Here is a 17320-nt window from a genome sequence, read left to right on the forward strand (position 1 = left end):
GCCCAGGCCCGGAGCCCGGAGCCCGGCCCCGGGGCAAGGCGGGCGCTCCCCACCGGCGGGGCCCTGGATGCGGAGCCAGGTGGATGGGGGCGGGACCGGTGACGGGGGCGTGGCCACAGGGGGCGTGGCCGGTGGATGTGGGGCGGGGCCAGCGGACGCGGGGCGACCGGATGCAGGGTGGAGCCACCGGGGTGGGCGGGGCCAGTGGGTGTGGGGCGGGGCCACCAGGAGGACTGGGGGCGGGGCCTTCCACTGGGAGGCCGGGGCCACTGGATGCAGGGCGGAACCACTGGGGTGGGCGGGGCCAGTGGGTGTGGGGCGGGGCGGAGCCACGGAAGTGGGCGGGGCCTTCCACTGGGAGGGCGGGGCCAGTGGGTGTGGGGCAGGGCCACTAGGAGGACTGGGGCGGGGCCTTTCACTGGGAGGGCGGGGCCACTGGATGCAGGGCAGAACCACTGGGGTGGGCGGGGCCTTCCACCGGGAGGGCGGGGCCGGTGGATGCGGGGCGGGGCCACGGAGGGCGGGCGACCCTGGAGCCCACCCTGGCCCCCGGGGCGCCCCTCCAGGCCACACCCCCTGCCGCCGCTCCTGGGCGCACCACCCAGACCTCCTGGGGCACCTACCAGGCCGGGTGCTGCAGGACATCTCTGCCGTCGAAAGAGAAGATGCGGGCCCCGGGCTTCAGCTGGCCCTCGGAGCCTGAGAATAAGGCCTCCCAGCTGGGGAAGAGCACCTCGTCCTGGGGAGGGACGTGCGGGGGGCTCAGTGCCCCTGGAGCTGTGCGGCCAGAGGGGCCCGGGCCCCAGCCCCAGCCCCAGCCCAGCCCCAATCCCAGCCCCAGCCCCAGCCCCAGCCCAGCCCCAATCCCAGCCCCAGCCCCAGCCCCAATCCCAGCCCCAGCCCCAGCCCCAGCCCCAGCCCCAGCCCAGCCCCAGCCCCAGCCCCAGCCCCAGCCCCAGCCCCAGCGGCTGCACGGGAGGGCCCGGCCGCAGGCGGGGGGCAGCGGCGCACCCTGAGGTTGACGACGGGCACCCCGGTGCGGTCGGCCCGGCGCACGATGCTGTAGAGGTCCTGCAGCCGCGAGGACAGGAAGGCCCGGAAGGTGCCGGCCAGCCCCACGGCGCGCGCCTGCTGGAAGCACTGGAAGTCCGCTCCCCGGATGCCTCGCATGCCGCCCGGCTGCGGGCTGTTCAGGGCCACCAGGTGCAGCTGCGGGGATCAGACGCGGTCTAGGCGGGTCCTGGCCCAGAGCACCAGCCAGGCCCCAGGCGGCAGAGGCCCTGTGCTGGGGGCCACCCCCAGGCCACCACCCCACCTGCCCCGGGGCACATCCCCGTGCTCAGGCTCTGCTGCCCTGACCTCCAGGGAGACAGCCAGGGGCTGGGACCAGAGAAGCCCCTGGGAGCCCTGGTGGGCCGAACGCTGCTGGTGGGTCCCGAGCCACCGCGGGGGCCACTCACCACCGGCTGGAAGTCCTGGTGGGTGTGGGTGTGGACGGGCCCGCCAGTGGGGCGAGCCGGCTGGAAGTGCAGGTAGGAGCCGTGGTGCGGGGCCCCGGGGTAGGGCTGGGGGTCTGGCAGGCGCGGGGGGCTGGCCAGGATGTCATCTGCCCGCCAGGGCCGCGCCGTGGCGTGGGTGGGCTCCCGCCGGGGGTATGGGTTGCCCTCGTGCAGCTGCACCACGGGGGGCTGCAAGGCGGCCACTTCGTTGTCCTGCAGATGGAGAGGCCGACGGTGCCCGGTGGTAGGGCCGCTGACACCCGGACGCCCCCTCCTCTGCACCCGGCCCTGCTCTTGGTCAACACGGGGCCAGCCTGCGGGTGGTGAGCTGGGGGGCGCCCATAGACCCTGGGTGCCCCGGGGAGTTAGGGCAGCAGCGGGGGCAGCGAGCCCCGCCAGCCTGATGTCCGGAGCGGCCCCCAGCCGCCCGGCTCAGCACCGCGGTCCCTGACCCTCCAGCCGCCTCACCGTCGGACACCCCCGCCCTGGCTCCCAGGCCCTCGCTCCACCCCACCCACCTCACAGAGGCGGCTGCCCCGGCGCCCAACGCCTTCTGACCCTGCCCTCCGCATAACCGCCTCCCGCTTCCCCAGTACCAGGGACCTGCTACCTGTCCCCACCCCCCAACAGTGCCTGGCAGGTGGGAGGGGCCAAGACCCTGCTGAATGAATGAATGAATGAATGAATGAATGAGAGGGGACCCACTGGGCTCCACGCAGGGACAGACCCACAGAACCAGAGACACACGGCACCTAACGCAGCCCCGGTCCTGGCCTGTTTGAGGAAAGAGCCCAAATATCCGGGGCTCCATCCGCCAGGCAGGGGGCATGACCTGCCCGCCCCTCCCGGCCCACGGAGCCCTGGCCATCCTCTGCCTCCGTCCTGCAGCCGCCCTTACCGTCCCGCGTGGGAGTGGCACCCGCGCCTCCAGCTGGAAGAAAACGCAGGGGTTACCCGGTGACCCCTGACGCCCGCCCGCCCTCCCGGGGAAGCTGGTGCGGCTGCGCCCTGGTGCCCAGGCCAGCACCGGGCACACAACACCGGATGTTCATCTGCTTTAAAAAGCGGGGGGATCGCTTCTCTGTAAACGTACAACGGCTCCGAAGACTAGTCCACTCGTTTGAGAGTAACAAGGAGCAGCGTGGGTCACTCACCCCGCCAGGCGCCCGCCCCCCAGGACATGGACACCCCCGCTCAGTCCGCCCTGGGCAGCCAGGCACAGGGCTCCCTTCCCGCAACCCCACCGTGCCGCGGGCCAGCTTGGGAAGCCCTCTGGCCCCCTCTAGGTGCGGGGGACTCACCAGAACCTTCCGGAACCCGTTCCGGACCCGGACGTACAGCTCCTCCCTCTCGGCCACAAACATGAGCCAGCCCTCCGGCACGTCCGGCACCTTGTCCAGCATCGTCTGGTACGTGGCCCAGATGCGCACCTGCTGGAAGCCGCACTAGTGGGTCCCCGGCACAGAGGCAGCATCCGGGCTCGTGGGTGAGGATGTGGGTGCCTCCAGGTGAGGGACCCACCGAACACCCTGTGGCTTCGGGTGAGGCCCCGTGGGGAGGGCTGCTGGGGGCCCTCCCCTGCCCTCCTGACCCCCAGGCCCCCCACTTCTGCTTGGGAACCATCTCAAGCCACCCGTGAAACAGTCCACCCGCAGCCTCCGAGGGGAGGGTGGCCAGCCCGGGCTGGAGGCTCTTACCCCTGAGGATGTGCCCATGGTTCCAGGGGGGCCGGGGGGCCCGGGGGGCCCGGGGGGGCCGGGGACACTGATAGCTGTGAGAGAGAAAGCAGACATGGGGCACGCAGCCCCGGCTGGACGAGGCGGGGGCCCAGGTACCCACCCCCCTCGCCCGACTTACTCTGCCTGTAAGGGCCGGGAAAGGAAGGGGGTCCTGGGGGCCCGGGGGGGCCGGGGGGCCCGGGAGGCCCCCGACGCCCCTCATGGCCGATGCCAGGGGGGCCCTGAGGTCCAGGGGGGCCGGGATGGCCCTGAACGCTCTCTCCCTTGGGACCCTGGGGGTGGACAAGAGAGCCTGAGGGGCCCGGCGGCTTCAGCCAGAGGCCCTGTGAGGAGCAGCCGAGCCACCCGCCTCCCCCCAGGCCGCAGGCAGAGGTGCAGCCCCCCGAGAGGAAGGAGCAGCGCCCGCAGGACAGCAGGTGCCCCCACCCCGACGCCGGGGGCAGGACCCGGAGGGGAAGCTCGCGGCCAGCTGCTGGGCCTCGCAGGCGTCCCTGGCCCCTGGGGCCGCGAGCCCAGACTTACCGGGATGCCGGGGTAGCCCGGGGGGCCGGGGGGGCCGGGCACGCTTGAGCCGAAGAACCCGCCCCCCCCGGGCTCACCGCGCTCGCCCTTCTGCCCGGCGTCGCCTCGGTCGCCCTTCTCCCCCTGAGGACAGAGATGCTGGTCTGAGCCCGGCCCCCGCGGCCGGGGTGGGAGGGCAGGGCGGACCCAGGAGCAGGAAGCTTCTGGAAGCTTCTGGAGCCCGTCTGGCAGGCCTGGCAGGACCTTCCTGCACCACGTGGGCCCCGGGGAAACTGAGTCAGGGTGGCGCAGGGCGCGGGTGTCACCCACCTTCATCTCAGCCCCGAGCTGGAGGAGGTCGAAGGGGAACTGGCCTGCAGGAGAGAGGGCCCGGGTCAGCCACGCGCCCACGCCCGCGCCTTCCTCCTCGCTTCCGCCACTTCCTTGGTGCCCGCGGATGCCCTGCGGGTTGTGGCCCTTGTCCCCAGGCCCCCGACACTTCTGTCAACGGCGACCTCTTTCCCCTCCGGCCCTGGGGTCGCACACCCGCCGCCTCCCAGACATGGCCCAGGGGGCGCGGCGCCAGCTCCGGGACCCCACAGGCTCCGGGAGCCCCGACCCGGCTCCTCGGCACGTTTAGAAGGTTGACTTCTGTCAACTGCCCTCCTGGCGGCGGCAAAGCGCCCTACGGGCTGGGACGGTGGCCGCGCGGCCCCCTGGGGGCTGAGCTCACCGCCCTGGTGCCTGTTTTATTTCCTCCTTCCCATAAATATGCAGCCAGAGTCCCCCGCACCCCCGCTCGCTGGGGCGCTCTCTGACCGTGTCCCCCCACCCCAGCGAGCCCCCCTGCGGCCCTGCGGGGGATGTGCCCGGATCATGGCTCTTTTCAAAGAACTGGCTCGATCCGTAAGGCTCGTCATTCACGTGGGGTCTGGCCTCTTTCTTCCAGTTAAACCTGCCCTTGTGCCCCGAGCCCGTGCTGGGTAAACCCCGGGGCCACGTGGGGAGCCCCCTGGTGGGAGCCCCCTCCGGGTGCCAGCCGCACCCCCTCCTATCCGAGCAGGTGCGCTGCTCCGCGGGCGTCTCCCAGTCTGACCTCCCGCTCGCTTGCAGCCCCGCGTGGGCCCAGCGGTCGGGGCGCTCACCCCGTCAGCTCCATCTCCCCGCTGAGCTGCCCTCGCCCCTGCCGGGCGGCCACACCCCGCCCCGGCCACCCTGTCGTCCTCAGTCCTCCCCACCGGTGCTCCTGGTGTCCTGCAGCTCTGTGCTTAGGTGCAGAAATGGGGAGTTGCTGTACGTTCCCGGCGGGATTTCTCCTCTTTAATCCTTGTGAAGAGCTTGTTAGAGTTTCTGCAGCCTTTCCCGCTTTAAGATACTCTTGTCTGATTCCTCGCTCTCATACACACACCTGCATTGGTACACAGGTGCACACACACGCACAGGCGCATTCACAGGTGCACACGTGCACACAGGAGCCCATACAGGTGTGCACACACACAGGTGCACACAAGAGCCCACACGGCTGCACGCAGGCACACACACAGGTGTGTTCACAGGTGCACACACGCACACAGGTGCACATAGGAACCCACACAGGTGTGTTCACAGGTGCACACAGGCACACACAGGAACCCACACAGGTGTGTTCACAGGTGCACACACACACAGGTGCACACAGGAGCCCACACAGCTGCATGCAGGCACACACACAGGTGTGTTCACAGGTGCACACACGCACACAGGTGCACACAGGAACCCACACAGGTGTGTTCACAGGTGCACACAGGCACACACAGGAACCCACACAGGTGTGTTCACAGGTGCACACACACACAGGTGCACACAGGAGCCCACACAGCTGCATGCAGGCACACACACAGGTGTGTTCACAGGTGCACACACACACACAGGTACGCACAGGAACCCACACAGGTGTGTTCACAGGTGCACACGCACACACAGGTGCAGGCAGGCACACACACAGGTGCATTCACAGGAGCACACACACACATGCACACACGCACACAGGTGCACACAGGAACCCACACAGGTGTGTTCACAGGTGCACACGCACACAGGTGCATCACAGGAGCACACACGCACATGCACACACGCACACAGACGCACGGCTTGCCCCCCGCAGCTCCCTTCCCAGCGGAGCACCTTCCCGCCCTGCCGCGGTTAGCTGCGTCCCGTTTGCGGAGCGAGCCTTGCAGGCGGCACGCGGTTGTGCTTGCGTCCAGCCGGCTGCTTCGGGGGCAATCGAGTGCTCAGGGAACTCGGGGGCGCTGCGCTGACAGACTTCACCCCGACTGTTCTGCCTACTTCCCGCGCGTCCCATCTGCCCCTTGCCCTCTCCTCTCCGGCCGCCTCCTCGGTGCCGTTCTTCCTGTGGCCGTTTTAGTTGCCGGTTCTCGTCCCTTCTCCGCTCATCCCCGAGGTGGCAGGTGCGTCCCGCCCCGACGCCTGACGTGGACAAGGGCCAGCCCGCCTCGCAGCTCGGCCCCCAGGACGCGTACCCCCAGCATCACCTCCGGCTCTGGGAAGGGCCCCCCGCTCTGTCCCGGAGAGGAACCGGCTCTTCCCACAGGTCCCAGCTCCCCACAGACGCCCTCACCTCGCCCTTGCCCCCACCTTAGCTGGCCCCCCGGACGGCCTGGCTCGCCTGCCATGTCTGCCCCTCTTGGGTTCTGGGCAGTTCTGGCCGTCGGCCTCAGGGGCTCCTAGACCCTGGGGAACCCAGGGGTTCCCTCCTGGCAGCCGTCTGGGGAACATGGGGCTTGGTCTCCACCCACAGGCCTGTCTCTGACCTGCCCTCGCCCCGAGCTCAGCCCCATCCCTGCAGGCAGGCCCTGCTCGCAGCCCTTATGGGCCCGGCCTGTGGGGGCCCCAGCTCTGCACCTTGGATCCGCTAGCTCCCCAACGTCCACACCAGGGGTCCCGGGATCTCAGCAAGGGAAGGGCTGGGCAGAGGGCTCACCGTCCAAGGGAACGTCTGAGGGCCAGGCCTTCACCCCCACCCCGGCATGTGGCCTGATGAGGGGTAATGGGGGGCCGTCCCGAGATCCCCCAACACGCCAGGGCTGGCCCCACTCCTTGGTGCGCAGCCAGGGCCACCTGTCCTCAAAGCCCTAGGTCCTGGCCCTGAGGCTTGTGGGGCCAACCTGAGGCCTTAAACCCAGACTCAGCACCACAGGTCCTGTCAGGGCCCCATGAGCCTGGACGGGGTCTCCTTCCTCCAGGAGGGCAGCCAGGTCACCATGGACGCAGCAACCACCCCCCCCCCACACACTCCGCCCCAGCCCAGGGCAGCCCAGAGCATCGTCACCTGGTGGTCCTGGAGGGCCCACATCTCCTTTGTCACCCTTTGGTCCAGAAGGCCCCTGGTGCCCTGGAAGGACAGAGACCCGGGCCCGTTATGGAGTGTGTGCCCTGGGGGTCCCGCCCAAGGGGCTGCTCCGGGGACAAGGCCACTCCTGCAGGGTGCGCCAGCCGGTAGGACGAGGCCGGGGAGCCGGGCCAGCGTCCACTGCTGTCCAGTCAGGCTGCCTGGGAGGCCGCCCTGGAGGGCCCGGGGGTAGGGGGTTCACGGGACCCATGAGGCCCCGCGTCCCGCCCTGGCCGCCCCGAAGCCCCAGGACCCCTCACCTGGCAATCCTGGAGGTCCGGGGTGGCCAGGCTCCATGAATGCCTGCAAAGAAGCCAGTGAGGAAGGTGCCCTGCAAGGTGAGCCCCCCACGCGGGGCTCCCAGGGCCCAGAGGCCCGGCCTGCCGTGAAGCCACACGGATGCTCCCCAGGGGTGCAGACCACGGAGGGAGAGCAAACTGGGCTTTGGGATCAGGAGCCCCACTCACGATGTGATCAGCCCCTCACGGTTCACTTCATGGGGCTGAGCCTCAGAAAACAGGGGTGTGTGACCCCCCCAGGACCACGGGGCTTGAGCCTCAGTCTCCCCAGTCCAGAGAGCCCCCCATCTCGCTTCCCAGGTAGAGGCTTGTTTTCTAACAGAAAACCTACCAGGCACATGGGCCTGGGTCCCACTAGCCACCCTCTGCTGGAAACTGGGCTGTCCCCTGGCTGGGGGTCAGCACCCCCCTAGAGGTCAGCTTCTTCCTAAGGTCAGGAGCCCCCCCCCCGAGATCAATCCCTCCCTAGGGGTCAGCACCCCCTTACAGATCAGCCTCTTCCTGGGGGTCAGCACCCCCCTAGAGGTCAGCACCCTCCTAGAGGTCAGCCTCTTCCTGGGGTCAGCACCCCCTAGAGGTCAGCCCCTCCTTGGGGGTCAGCACCCCGGGGGTGGCACTGGGTAGGGCCCGTGAGGAGGAGGGTGGGGAGGGATCTTGGCAGGACTTACGTTGCTGTCATAGACGGGAGTCCCAGGAGGGCCTGGGGGCCCTGGAGGCCCTGGGGGACCGGGTGGACCCTGCGTGGGAAGGACAAGAAGCCTGTGAGGTCCACGGCCAGGCTGTGGACAGGAGCAGGGCAGCAGATACAGGCAGGAGCGTTTCTAGGTGTTTCCATAAAATCAGACGACTGAACTCCGGGGACAGCACAGAGTCAGGAAGCACCCGGTTCACTCTGGTTGTGGGTCTGGGGGACAGAGCATCTCCCAGAACGTCCCTTGGGCGACAGGACTGGACGTGGGCGTGTCCCCGCGGGAAGGGGGCTCCCCAGGGGCGGCGGGCGGGGCTCCGAGTGACCCTCCGTTCATTATTCACAGAAAGGGGACAACGCGGAGGGACCGGGCGACACCAGGAGGGCTTCTGAAGGGGCAGAGCGCGGGAACCAGGGCGGGTGGGCTGGGCGCCGTCCCCGCGGTCCCCCTGCTGCCCCACCGAGGCCGGGCACGGGGGGACGGGATGCGGCTCGGAGGTGGGGTCTCGGGCCCCAGAGAGGCCGCTGCCGGCGGGGCCCAGTCCCAGCAGCCGCCGTGTCACGTCCACCCTGAGACTCCAAAGTGCCCAACGGACCCCAGCGGGGCCTTCCCGCCGACCCCTGACCTAGCGATCTCGCGCTCCTGCAAACTCCATGGAAGGAAGAGGCCCCGTGGGGACGGGCAGCGAGGGCCCAACCACAACGGTGGGGACGGCTGCGTGGGCGGCCGCAGGACCCTGGTCCCCCCCCACCACCACGGGGGCTCACGGCTCTGGGGGGGGCATCTCCCTGGGAGCTGGGCCGTGGGGTCGCCACCGCGGGCAGGGAGGGCCGTCAGAGGCGGCCACACGGGCTCTGTGTGCACGCGGTGGGGTCCTCATGTCACAGCCCGCACAGCGTGGTCACAGCGCACGGCCCCTCTGTGCCCCCGGGGGTGCCGTCGCCCCTTGGGGGACACTCACCCTCATACCGAAGCCGGCGCTGGCCTGTCCTGGCTCCCCTTTCTCCCCCTTCAGTCCGTTCATCCCAGGGCGACCCTGGGGCAGAGCAGAGGGGTGGGGGCTGCGGCTGCTGGCTCACCCTGGCCTCCGCAGCTCTCCGTCCCCACCCGGGGTCTCCATCTCCACCTGGGGTCTCCATCTCCCTGACCTGGGGTCTCCATCTCCCTGACCTGGGGTCTCCATCTCCACCTGGGGTCTCCATCTCCCTGACCTGGGGTCTCCATCCCCGCCCGGGGCCTCCGTCCCCACCCAGGGTCTCCATCCCCATCCAGGGTCTCCATATCCCTGACCCGGGGTCTCCATCTCCCTGACCCGAGGTGTCTGTCCCCACCCTGGGGTCTCCATCCCCACCCAGGGTCCCCTTGGCCCCAGCCCCTCAGCCCCAGCCATCAGTGGGCAGGCTGGGCCTCCCTGGGCTTCGTCCTGGGGAGAGCGCTCCTCATGCAGGACGGTCCCCGGGGGCAGGACAACGGCAGGGACTGCCCCCCCACTGCCCACGCGCGGCCCGAGGTCCCGGGTCCTTACCGGCCGCCCAGGGAAGCCGATCTCTCCCTTGTGCCCCGGCCGCCCGTAGGGACCCTGCAGAAAGGAGGCGCCACCTCCCAGGTGAGCAGAGGCCAGCCCCCCGGGTCTCCGCCCAACACCCGCCTCTGCCTTGAAGGTGCCCCTCGGGATGTACGGGGCCACCCGCGCCCCCTCGGCGGCCTCGCGCCCCTGCAGGCTGCGCCTGGCGTCCGCCGTGGGGAGGCCTGGGCCTACTCACCGGGGGGCCTCGGAAGCCGGGCTCTCCCTGAACGGAAAAGCAGAGGCACCGTCAGACGCCGCACCCCGGGGGTGCAAGGACCACCCCCCACAGCCCCTGAACCCCCGGTCCGGCTCCGCCGGGGCCCTCCCAGAGCCTGGGGGGGCGGGGGACCTGGCACAGGCCCCCAGCCCAGTCCTGAGGGAGCAGGCTGACCCCTCAGCCGCCCCGGGACCCCCAGCGCTCCGCAGGGCGCTCAGCCGACAGGCGGGGAGGACCAGGGGCCGCCCGGTGCCGGTCGGGTGGGCGTGCAGGGCTCTGAGGACCTCGAGGACCTTCCCGGTGTGGCCATGACAGGGACAGACAAGAATGGGCAAGGGGCCCCAGGTGCAGAAGGTTCTGGAACCTGCTCAGGAGCAGTGCTCACGCCTGGGCGCGAACAGGCTCCCCTCGGGAAGACAGACCCTTCATGCTCTGTGCGTGGCCCCTGGAGACGCCCCCTCCCCGGCCTGGACGAGGGGAGCCACCCCAGGCGCCCCCCATGCTCACCTTGGCCCCCTTCTGGGCGGGGGCCAGCATGCTGCCGTCGGGGCTGAACGCTGGGCCCGGCTCGCCCTTCTCGCCCTGGAACGGGGTGGGCGGCGGCGTCAGGGAGGCTCCGGGGAGGGGTCCTCACCCCGCGCTCAGGGCACCCACACCCCAGAGCAGGTGCACAGCGAGCGGAGGTGGGGCGTCCCCGCGGGGCCTCCCGGGGCCACAGCGAGGTCACGGCTCTCGCGTCCACCCCCCGGGGTCACGGAGGGGGGCCGTCCCTGGGTGGATGGTGCCCCAGCCTCTCACCTTGGGCCCTGGGGGGCCCCGCTGGCCTTTGGAGCCCAGATCTCCCTTCGGCCCGGCCGGTCCCTGTGGGGGGACAGGTGGGCATGAGGGCCACACGCAGACCCGGACCCAGCACGGCTGTTGGGGCACCGGCCACACCTCGCCCCGAGACCCCCGCCCCCCGAGTCCGCCCCGGTCCCCGGGGGCTGCTGCCCAGGACCCGGACGGTCCCCCGGCCTGGCGGGCACCCTGGGGCGCCGGGCTGAGCGGCCACTTACAGGAAAGCCCGCGTGTCCCGGCCGGCCCTGCGGGGAGAGGGGCGGGTCAGGGCGCGGGGTGTGGGGTGCGGGGTGTGGGGCGCGGGCTGGGTGGCCCCGGGCCGCCGCACCTACCTCGGGTCCCGGCACGCCTGCCGCCGCTCTCTGTGGGCGCCGCGGGAACAGCACCGAGCGGGAAAGGGAAGGACAGTGGTTCCCGAGGAGGATCCGGCTCCTCGCACGGGGCCAAAAACCGCGCAAATGGACACAGGAAAACCGCCTCGACGTCCCCCGGTCAGAAGGGGAGGCGCCCGCTGGAGCCCGCCCCGGCCCGGAGAACCTTCTGGACACCCTGGGGCTGTCATCTGCGGCCTGGGCTGGGGGCCCGAGCCCACCTGCCGGCGTCGGCAGCGCGCGAACCGAGGGGACCCGACGGGCGGCTCCGCAAGGCTTGCTCGGCGGCCGCGGGATCCGCGGGGCTCGGGGGGTGGGGGACAGGGGGCACCTTGTTCCGGGTGGATTTTCTGCTACAGAACCTGCGTTTCTCCCCGGACACCCAACCTCGTATTTTTCTTGTCTTTTAAATGATTTAAAAATCTCACCAGGATGAGACACGGTCACTGGTTCTGAGTACGACCAACAGACCGTGAGCCCCGGCGTCTTTGGGGGTCACCCTAGGTGGGCAGCGCCAGCGGCCCGGGGACTCAGGGCGTGCTGTGGGGCCGGAGCAGCGGGGAGGGGGCCTTACCTCCTGCTCCGACACGTAGACGACGGGCCCCGGGGGTCCGGGGGGTCCAGGGAGCCCAGGCTGCCCCACTCCGTCCCTCCCTGGCTCGCCCTGGAAGACAAAGCCAGCGTCGGGCACTCAGATGGCTTGGGGGGGGCCTCTGGAAGGGACCCCCAAGCCCACCCAGCGTTAGAGGGGTTCCCGGAGCCCATCGGGTGTGGGGAGGCGCCTGGGGCTGAGGGCAGAGATGTGAAGGTCTCGTCTCCAAGGCCACGCTGTGGCACGGGGTTGGGGGGCAGCCCCGAGGCCTGGCCATGCACCTGCCCTGCCTGGGAACCCCGAGCCCCGACTCACTTTCTCTCCCTGGGTCCCTTTTTCTCCTTTGGGTCCCTGCAGAGATGGGAAGGAAACAGGTCACCTGCACAGAACGGAGCCGCCTCCCCGGCTGTGGACCACCAGCACCGGCACCCCCCGCCCATGTCCCACGGACCCCTTGGGGTACGGAAAACTGGTCGGGAGCCCCCAGAGACCACACAGAGGCACCAGCTTCCTCAGAGCAGCTCCTGTGGGGCTGTCTCCCCCCCCCCCCCGCGGCCCCCACGGCCCCCCTAGGGAGTCACCTGCACTCCGGCCGTGCCCTCTCTGCCAGGGAGGCCGGGGAACCCGGGAGGCCCATCTGCGCCGACTTCTCCCTGGACCACACGGGGGGAGATGAGGGTCAGCTCCCCGCCCGGCAAACCCTGCTGTCGGTCACCAGCTCGTACCCCAAGGGCGAGGGGCAGAGAGGAGGGGGCCCCGGGGGATGGACTCGTGTGGTTCCCCAGACTCACACTGGCAGGAGGAAGCCTGTCCTGTGGCCTGGGGTGGGGGTGTCCTGGGGTGTCAGGGGTCAGGTGTCCTGGGGCAGGGGTACCCTAGGGGGCCAGTGTCCTGGGGGGGGAGCAGTGTCCTGGGGTCAGTGTCCTGGGGGTCAGTGTCCTGGGGGGAGCAGTGTCCTGGGGTCAGTGTCCTGGGGAGTCAGCTGGGGTCAGTGTCCTGGGGGGCAGTGTCCTGGAAGCTGCCCCGGGGGCGGGTGCCCCTGGAATAACCCTGGACCCTAAGGAATGAAGCTGAGCCCAGACAGCAGGAGCAGAGGGAGCAGGACCCAGAGTCTGGCCTTGGAGGTCACCGAGCAACCTCATCCCGAGGCTCTGTGGCTCCGGGGGGACGGGGTGATGGGGCGATGGGGGCCCACCCCGCTCCCGACCTGGGCTGCTCAGGTCACTCACTTCCCGAACCCGAGACCAGGCTCTCTTACCTTGGCGCCCGGTGGTCCCGCTATCCCAGGGTCCCCCTAAAGTGGGAGAGGTGCCCCGTGAGCATGGAGCACAGCAGCCCACCCTGCACGGGGTGCCCACCCCCCCAGACCCCCCCATGCGGCCCAGAGCGGGGATCCGGGGCCCCCTCAGCGCACGCAGCCCAGACTGTTCCAGAAGCTGCATCATCTGTTGGCCCAGGAGCGGCCCCCCCGGATTTAAGAATAACGTGTCTCTCGACAGCGCGACCCCTGAGCCGACCCAGGTGTCTCAGGTCACACCTCCTAAGAGGATCTTCGTGAAGGAAGGCTCCGCGACACCCTGCGGTGGACACTGACCGCCTGGAACCCGCGGGTGTGGGAGCATGGCATGCCCCGGGGGCGCCCTCGGGGGGCGGGGAGGGCTGGGGTCCCCAGGGCAGGGGGAGCAGAGGGCCCAGCAGGGAGGCGGGCGGGGTCCGGTTCCCGTGTCCCCCGGGTCGGCATCGCCCCTTGGTGCGTGAAGCCAGGGACGCAGGCCCCCCAGCACCGAGGCTGGGGAGGGGGGCGCGTGACGGGCGGTTCCCCTTGGGCTCCTCAGGCCCCTGAACCCGCAGGTGCTGCGGAGGGCGGGCGCGCTCACTGACCTTGACCCCGGGCAGGCCTGGAGGTCCCTGTGGGGCAGAGAGGGGACACAGCCTGAGCCCCGCAGCAGGGGACACGGCCAGGCCCAGCGCAGCCGGCGCTCCCGGGGCCAGGGGGTCTGTCCTGGGCACCGTGGGGACCCTCGGCTGCACGTGGGCCCGTCCCCGCCAGTGCCCGGCAGCTCAGGGCCACCCCCACAGACCAGGAACCTTTAATATTATATTTGGCGGCAAGGCCGGTCGAGCTCATCAGTGCACGGAGATCCCCGGGGTGGACGGCACCCGGGCGCCAGCGGACGTGTCCCCCCGCACCCCGCCAGGGCCATACCTGCGGCCCGCTGGCTCCGTGCGCCGTCGACCAGAAGGGTTCCCCCGAGCCTTCCATGTCAACCTGCGGGAGCACATGCAGGGCGCTCGGGCCACGGCCTCTCGTGGGAAGAGACCCCTCACGGCCCGGGGGCAGGGACCCCGCTGGGTGGGCGTGAGCTCAGCCCTCCTAGGCCGGAGCATGTGCGGGGGTCCCCTGGCCGTCCGCTGTGTCCCCCCCGGCCCTGGGTGGTGACCACCTGCGGCAACAGGGGGCTGCTCCTTCCCACGGACACAGTCGGGGGTCAGCAGGGCTCCCCGGGGAGCTCATGGCTCGGATGGGGCCGGGGAGCGTCCCATCAGCGGGGGTGCCCGGGGCTTTCTGGGGGGACGGGGCCACTGGTACTCACAAACCCCGCGGCCAGTCCTGGTCCTGGTGGCCCCGGCGGTCCGGGGGGCCCTGGTGGTCCAGCCGGCCCGGGGGCTCCTGCCAAGCCGCTCTCCCCCGGAAGGCCGACGGGGCCGGGGTCACCCTTGCTTCCCTGCAGGGTGGGGAGACCGGGCGTCAGCACTTGCGGCCGTCAGCGTGTCGGCTCAGCCCAGGGCACCCCCCGCAGCCCTGTGCACCCCCGTCCCCCTGTGCTGTTCCGAACCTGAAAAGCCAAACACAGGACTGACATTTCCCAAAACAAACCCAACAGGGGGTGATTTTATTCACTTTAAAAACGAGCAGCCAAGGGTGAGCGTGTGTGGCGACCAGACGGACGGACACGGCCTCCCCGCAGAAGCCGCTCCCCACGGGCCGCCCTGACCACACGCTCCTCCAGGGTCACGTGAGCGGAGGCAATACCTGCCGCGTGGTGACCCCGGTGGACGGCGGGACCCGAGGGGCCGGACCCAATCGCAGCCGCGGCCCTGACCCTTATCTGCCCGGGACTGTCGGGGCAGCAAGAAATGAACTATTTTGCTGAGTCAAACAAATAAAAATGAAAACAAAGCAACAGAGGGAGCCCCCCCACCCCCCCCGCCCCAACCCTCCTTCTAGGCCTCGTGCCCTGGTGCCCGGGGAGCACAGAGCATGCCTGGGGGAGGGGGCGGGGAGGAGCGGGGGGGGGGGGGCAGGAGGGCCTGAGGGTCCAGGACGCCTCGGACAGCGCGGGCCCCGCCCAGCGGCTAGCGAGCAGGGCAGGGAAGTGGGGATCCGCGGGGGCCGCCGTGCAGGGGGCGGGCTGGCGCAGGGCGAGTCTTGAGGCGGGCGCTCCGGCCCACCCGGCCCACCCGACCCCACCTGGCGTCCCCTGCAAACCTGCAAACGAGGGACACGGACCCCCGCCCCCCCCCGCCCGCGCAGCAGCACGACCCTGCCCTGTCAGGGGGCAGCTAGGGGGTCTCGCCCGTACCTTAGGTCCTGGGGCGCCCGCGTCACCCTGCGGGAGAGAGGACGACCGCTCAGACGTGCAGCCAGCGAGAGAAGAGCAAACACTTTCAGTCGTTTCGTCCCGACCCGGGGAGCCTGCCTGAGCGCCGCGCCCCCGAGACGCGAGTCCAGCGCTCCCAGCGTGCTGTCCTGGCCCGGGCACACCCGCGGGCTGTGGCCGTCGTCATCCCGTCCTGGCCGGCTGCCCCGGGGGCCGACGCCGCCGGGAGGACAGGCTCTAGTCGGCGAGCCCACAGCCCCACGGACGCGCCCCCCGCTCGGCCCCACGGAGCCCGGCCCCCACGGAGAGGACAGCACCAAGGACGGCACCACGGACGGCCCGCGACCCCCCGGGTCATTCGCCGAACCACGTGGAAACCAGACCCCGGTTGTGACCAAAATTAGAACTTGAGCTAAATCTTCCAAACCCAGAGTCAGTGTTACTTGAAAACCCTTCGTGGGGGTGGCCTCCATGCGGCGTCCCCGGGCGTGGGGGGCGCACCCCGGGCTCCGTCGCCCCCTGGCCCCTATACGGTGCTGCGGCCGCCCCCCCAGACTTACGGGGCTGCCTTTCGGGCCGGGCTTCCCTGGTCCTCCTTCTTTCCCCGGAGGGCCTGGCGGTCCCTGGGGGAGAGAAAAGCAGAGCGTGGGGCCCGGGGGATTCAGTCGCTGAACGATTCCCGGGGCAGCGGGCGATCGCCTGGGCGCGGGCACCTCCCGAGAACCCAGGGCGCAGGAATGTTCCGGAGACGCAGGACGGAGCCCAGGCCGGCAGGGCGCAGGCGGCTCGCTCCGGCCTCACACCTCTCTCCTTTACTTGTGTTTGAGCGGATCCAACGGGGGGACGGTGAGAAGGAGGGGGCCCTGGCCCTGCCCGGTCACCGCAGGGCGCCACGTGTGCTGAATCGAACGCCCGCGTGTGTCGCTGTGCAAACACCATGCGACGGGCACCCGGTTCACGTGGCAGCGGCACTGTGGGGCAGCGCCAGGCCCCTGGTCCCCCAGGGCGTGAGCAGGGACCACCCCCACCCTGGGACACCGCGGGCTGAACAGTCACTGAGCGGCCACCCAGGCTCCTCCCCGGGGCCCAGAGACCGGAGCCCCTCCTAAGAGGAGGGGGAGGACGTGGTGGGGCCGACGGTTCACCCCGACTCCAGGACGGGCTCGGGTGGGGACGGGGCAGCGAGGGGCTCCAGGGAGGCAGGCCTTACCTGGATGCCGGGAAGCCCAGGGGGCCCGTCCCGCCCGGGGACACCAGGAAGGCCTGCGGGGCCTGGGACGTCCGAGCTGTTCATCCCGAAGCGGCCTGGCTCTCCGGGCAGGCCTGGGACGCCGGGGGGCCCGGGGGGACCGGGGAAGCCTCTGGGGCCCTGGACGTGGAGAAACAGGCAACGGTTAAAGCGGCACCTGCAGAGAATGGCCCCACCCCCACCCGGGCGCCCGCCGCCCCCACACGACCCACGGACACTCACTCGGAGGCTCTCCAGGTCACCGCCGAACCCAGACCCCTCCATGTCAATGAAGGTCTGGGGGAAGGAGCCCACGGACACGTCACTGGGAGCTCAGGCCACCCCCCGGGCCTCCCCTCTCCTGAGGCCAGGAGGTGGGGGCCCGCCCCTGCCCGGAGCTCATGGGGCGCGCTGTGCACACGGGCAGCAGTCGGGAGGTTTCCAGCAAGAGGCCGAAGCGGGGAGTGGATGCGGCCCCTGAACGGAAGGAGCCAGAGCCAGGCAGGCCCCACGGGCCCCCCACAGACCCCACGCCCTGCTGTGTGGACGGCGGGGAATGACTCCCAGACCCGGACACCCCCTTGGGAAGACGGGAGTGAGCTGAAGGAGGCATGAGGAAGCCAAGCCGGGGACGGGGCGGAGGGTCCCTCCTCTGGGGACAGCGGGTGGCCCCCCTGCTGGAAGAGCTGCAGCTGGGACTCACCAGCTTGTCGTGTCTGAAGGAGGGTCCTGGTGGCCCTGGAGGCCCTTGGGGTCCTGGGGGTCCTCTTGGCCCGACCCCAGGGTCGCCC

General features: G+C 70.6%; 1 protein-coding gene across 6 annotated transcripts in view; it reads right to left on the minus strand.

Moving 5' to 3' along the window:
* The window catches only part of COL18A1 (collagen type XVIII alpha 1 chain), a 74698-nt gene that overhangs the window by 395 nt on the left and 56983 nt on the right, over nucleotides 1–17320 (minus strand). For 4 of the 6 annotated variants that reach the window (XM_072738702.1, XM_072738700.1, XM_072738701.1 and 1 more), the window contains 31 exons: nucleotides 17233–17319; nucleotides 16773–16826; nucleotides 16512–16670; nucleotides 15862–15924; nucleotides 15284–15310; nucleotides 14294–14425; nucleotides 13906–13968; nucleotides 13581–13607; nucleotides 12958–12993; nucleotides 12281–12352; nucleotides 12015–12050; nucleotides 11682–11771; nucleotides 11069–11098; nucleotides 10955–10981; nucleotides 10698–10760; nucleotides 10407–10481; nucleotides 9879–9905; nucleotides 9641–9694; nucleotides 9077–9151; nucleotides 8095–8163; nucleotides 7388–7430; nucleotides 7068–7130; nucleotides 4070–4113; nucleotides 3761–3883; nucleotides 3357–3510; nucleotides 3197–3270; nucleotides 2801–2932; nucleotides 2398–2430; nucleotides 1461–1712; nucleotides 1012–1209; nucleotides 624–739 (listed from right to left, as the gene is read on the minus strand). In XM_072738702.1, the coding sequence (XP_072594803.1) occupies nucleotides 624–739; nucleotides 1012–1209; nucleotides 1461–1712; nucleotides 2398–2430; nucleotides 2801–2932; nucleotides 3197–3270; nucleotides 3357–3510; nucleotides 3761–3883; nucleotides 4070–4113; nucleotides 7068–7130; nucleotides 7388–7430; nucleotides 8095–8163; nucleotides 9077–9151; nucleotides 9641–9694; nucleotides 9879–9905; nucleotides 10407–10481; nucleotides 10698–10760; nucleotides 10955–10981; nucleotides 11069–11098; nucleotides 11682–11771; nucleotides 12015–12050; nucleotides 12281–12352; nucleotides 12958–12993; nucleotides 13581–13607; nucleotides 13906–13968; nucleotides 14294–14425; nucleotides 15284–15310; nucleotides 15862–15924; nucleotides 16512–16670; nucleotides 16773–16826; nucleotides 17233–17319 (2498 nt within the window). The remainder of the gene's footprint in view (nucleotides 1–623; nucleotides 740–1011; nucleotides 1210–1460; nucleotides 1713–2397; nucleotides 2431–2800; nucleotides 2933–3196; nucleotides 3271–3356; nucleotides 3511–3760; nucleotides 3884–4069; nucleotides 4114–7067; nucleotides 7131–7387; nucleotides 7431–8094; nucleotides 8164–9076; nucleotides 9152–9640; nucleotides 9695–9878; nucleotides 9906–10406; nucleotides 10482–10697; nucleotides 10761–10954; nucleotides 10982–11068; nucleotides 11099–11681; nucleotides 11772–12014; nucleotides 12051–12280; nucleotides 12353–12957; nucleotides 12994–13580; nucleotides 13608–13905; nucleotides 13969–14293; nucleotides 14426–15283; nucleotides 15311–15861; nucleotides 15925–16511; nucleotides 16671–16772; nucleotides 16827–17232; nucleotide 17320) is intronic. The other 2 variants (XM_072738699.1, XM_072738704.1) reach the window with 1 other exon arrangement.

This window comes from Vulpes vulpes, chromosome 15 (assembly GCF_048418805.1).
Source record: "Vulpes vulpes isolate BD-2025 chromosome 15, VulVul3, whole genome shotgun sequence".
Taxonomy (NCBI): domain Eukaryota; kingdom Metazoa; phylum Chordata; class Mammalia; order Carnivora; family Canidae; genus Vulpes; species Vulpes vulpes.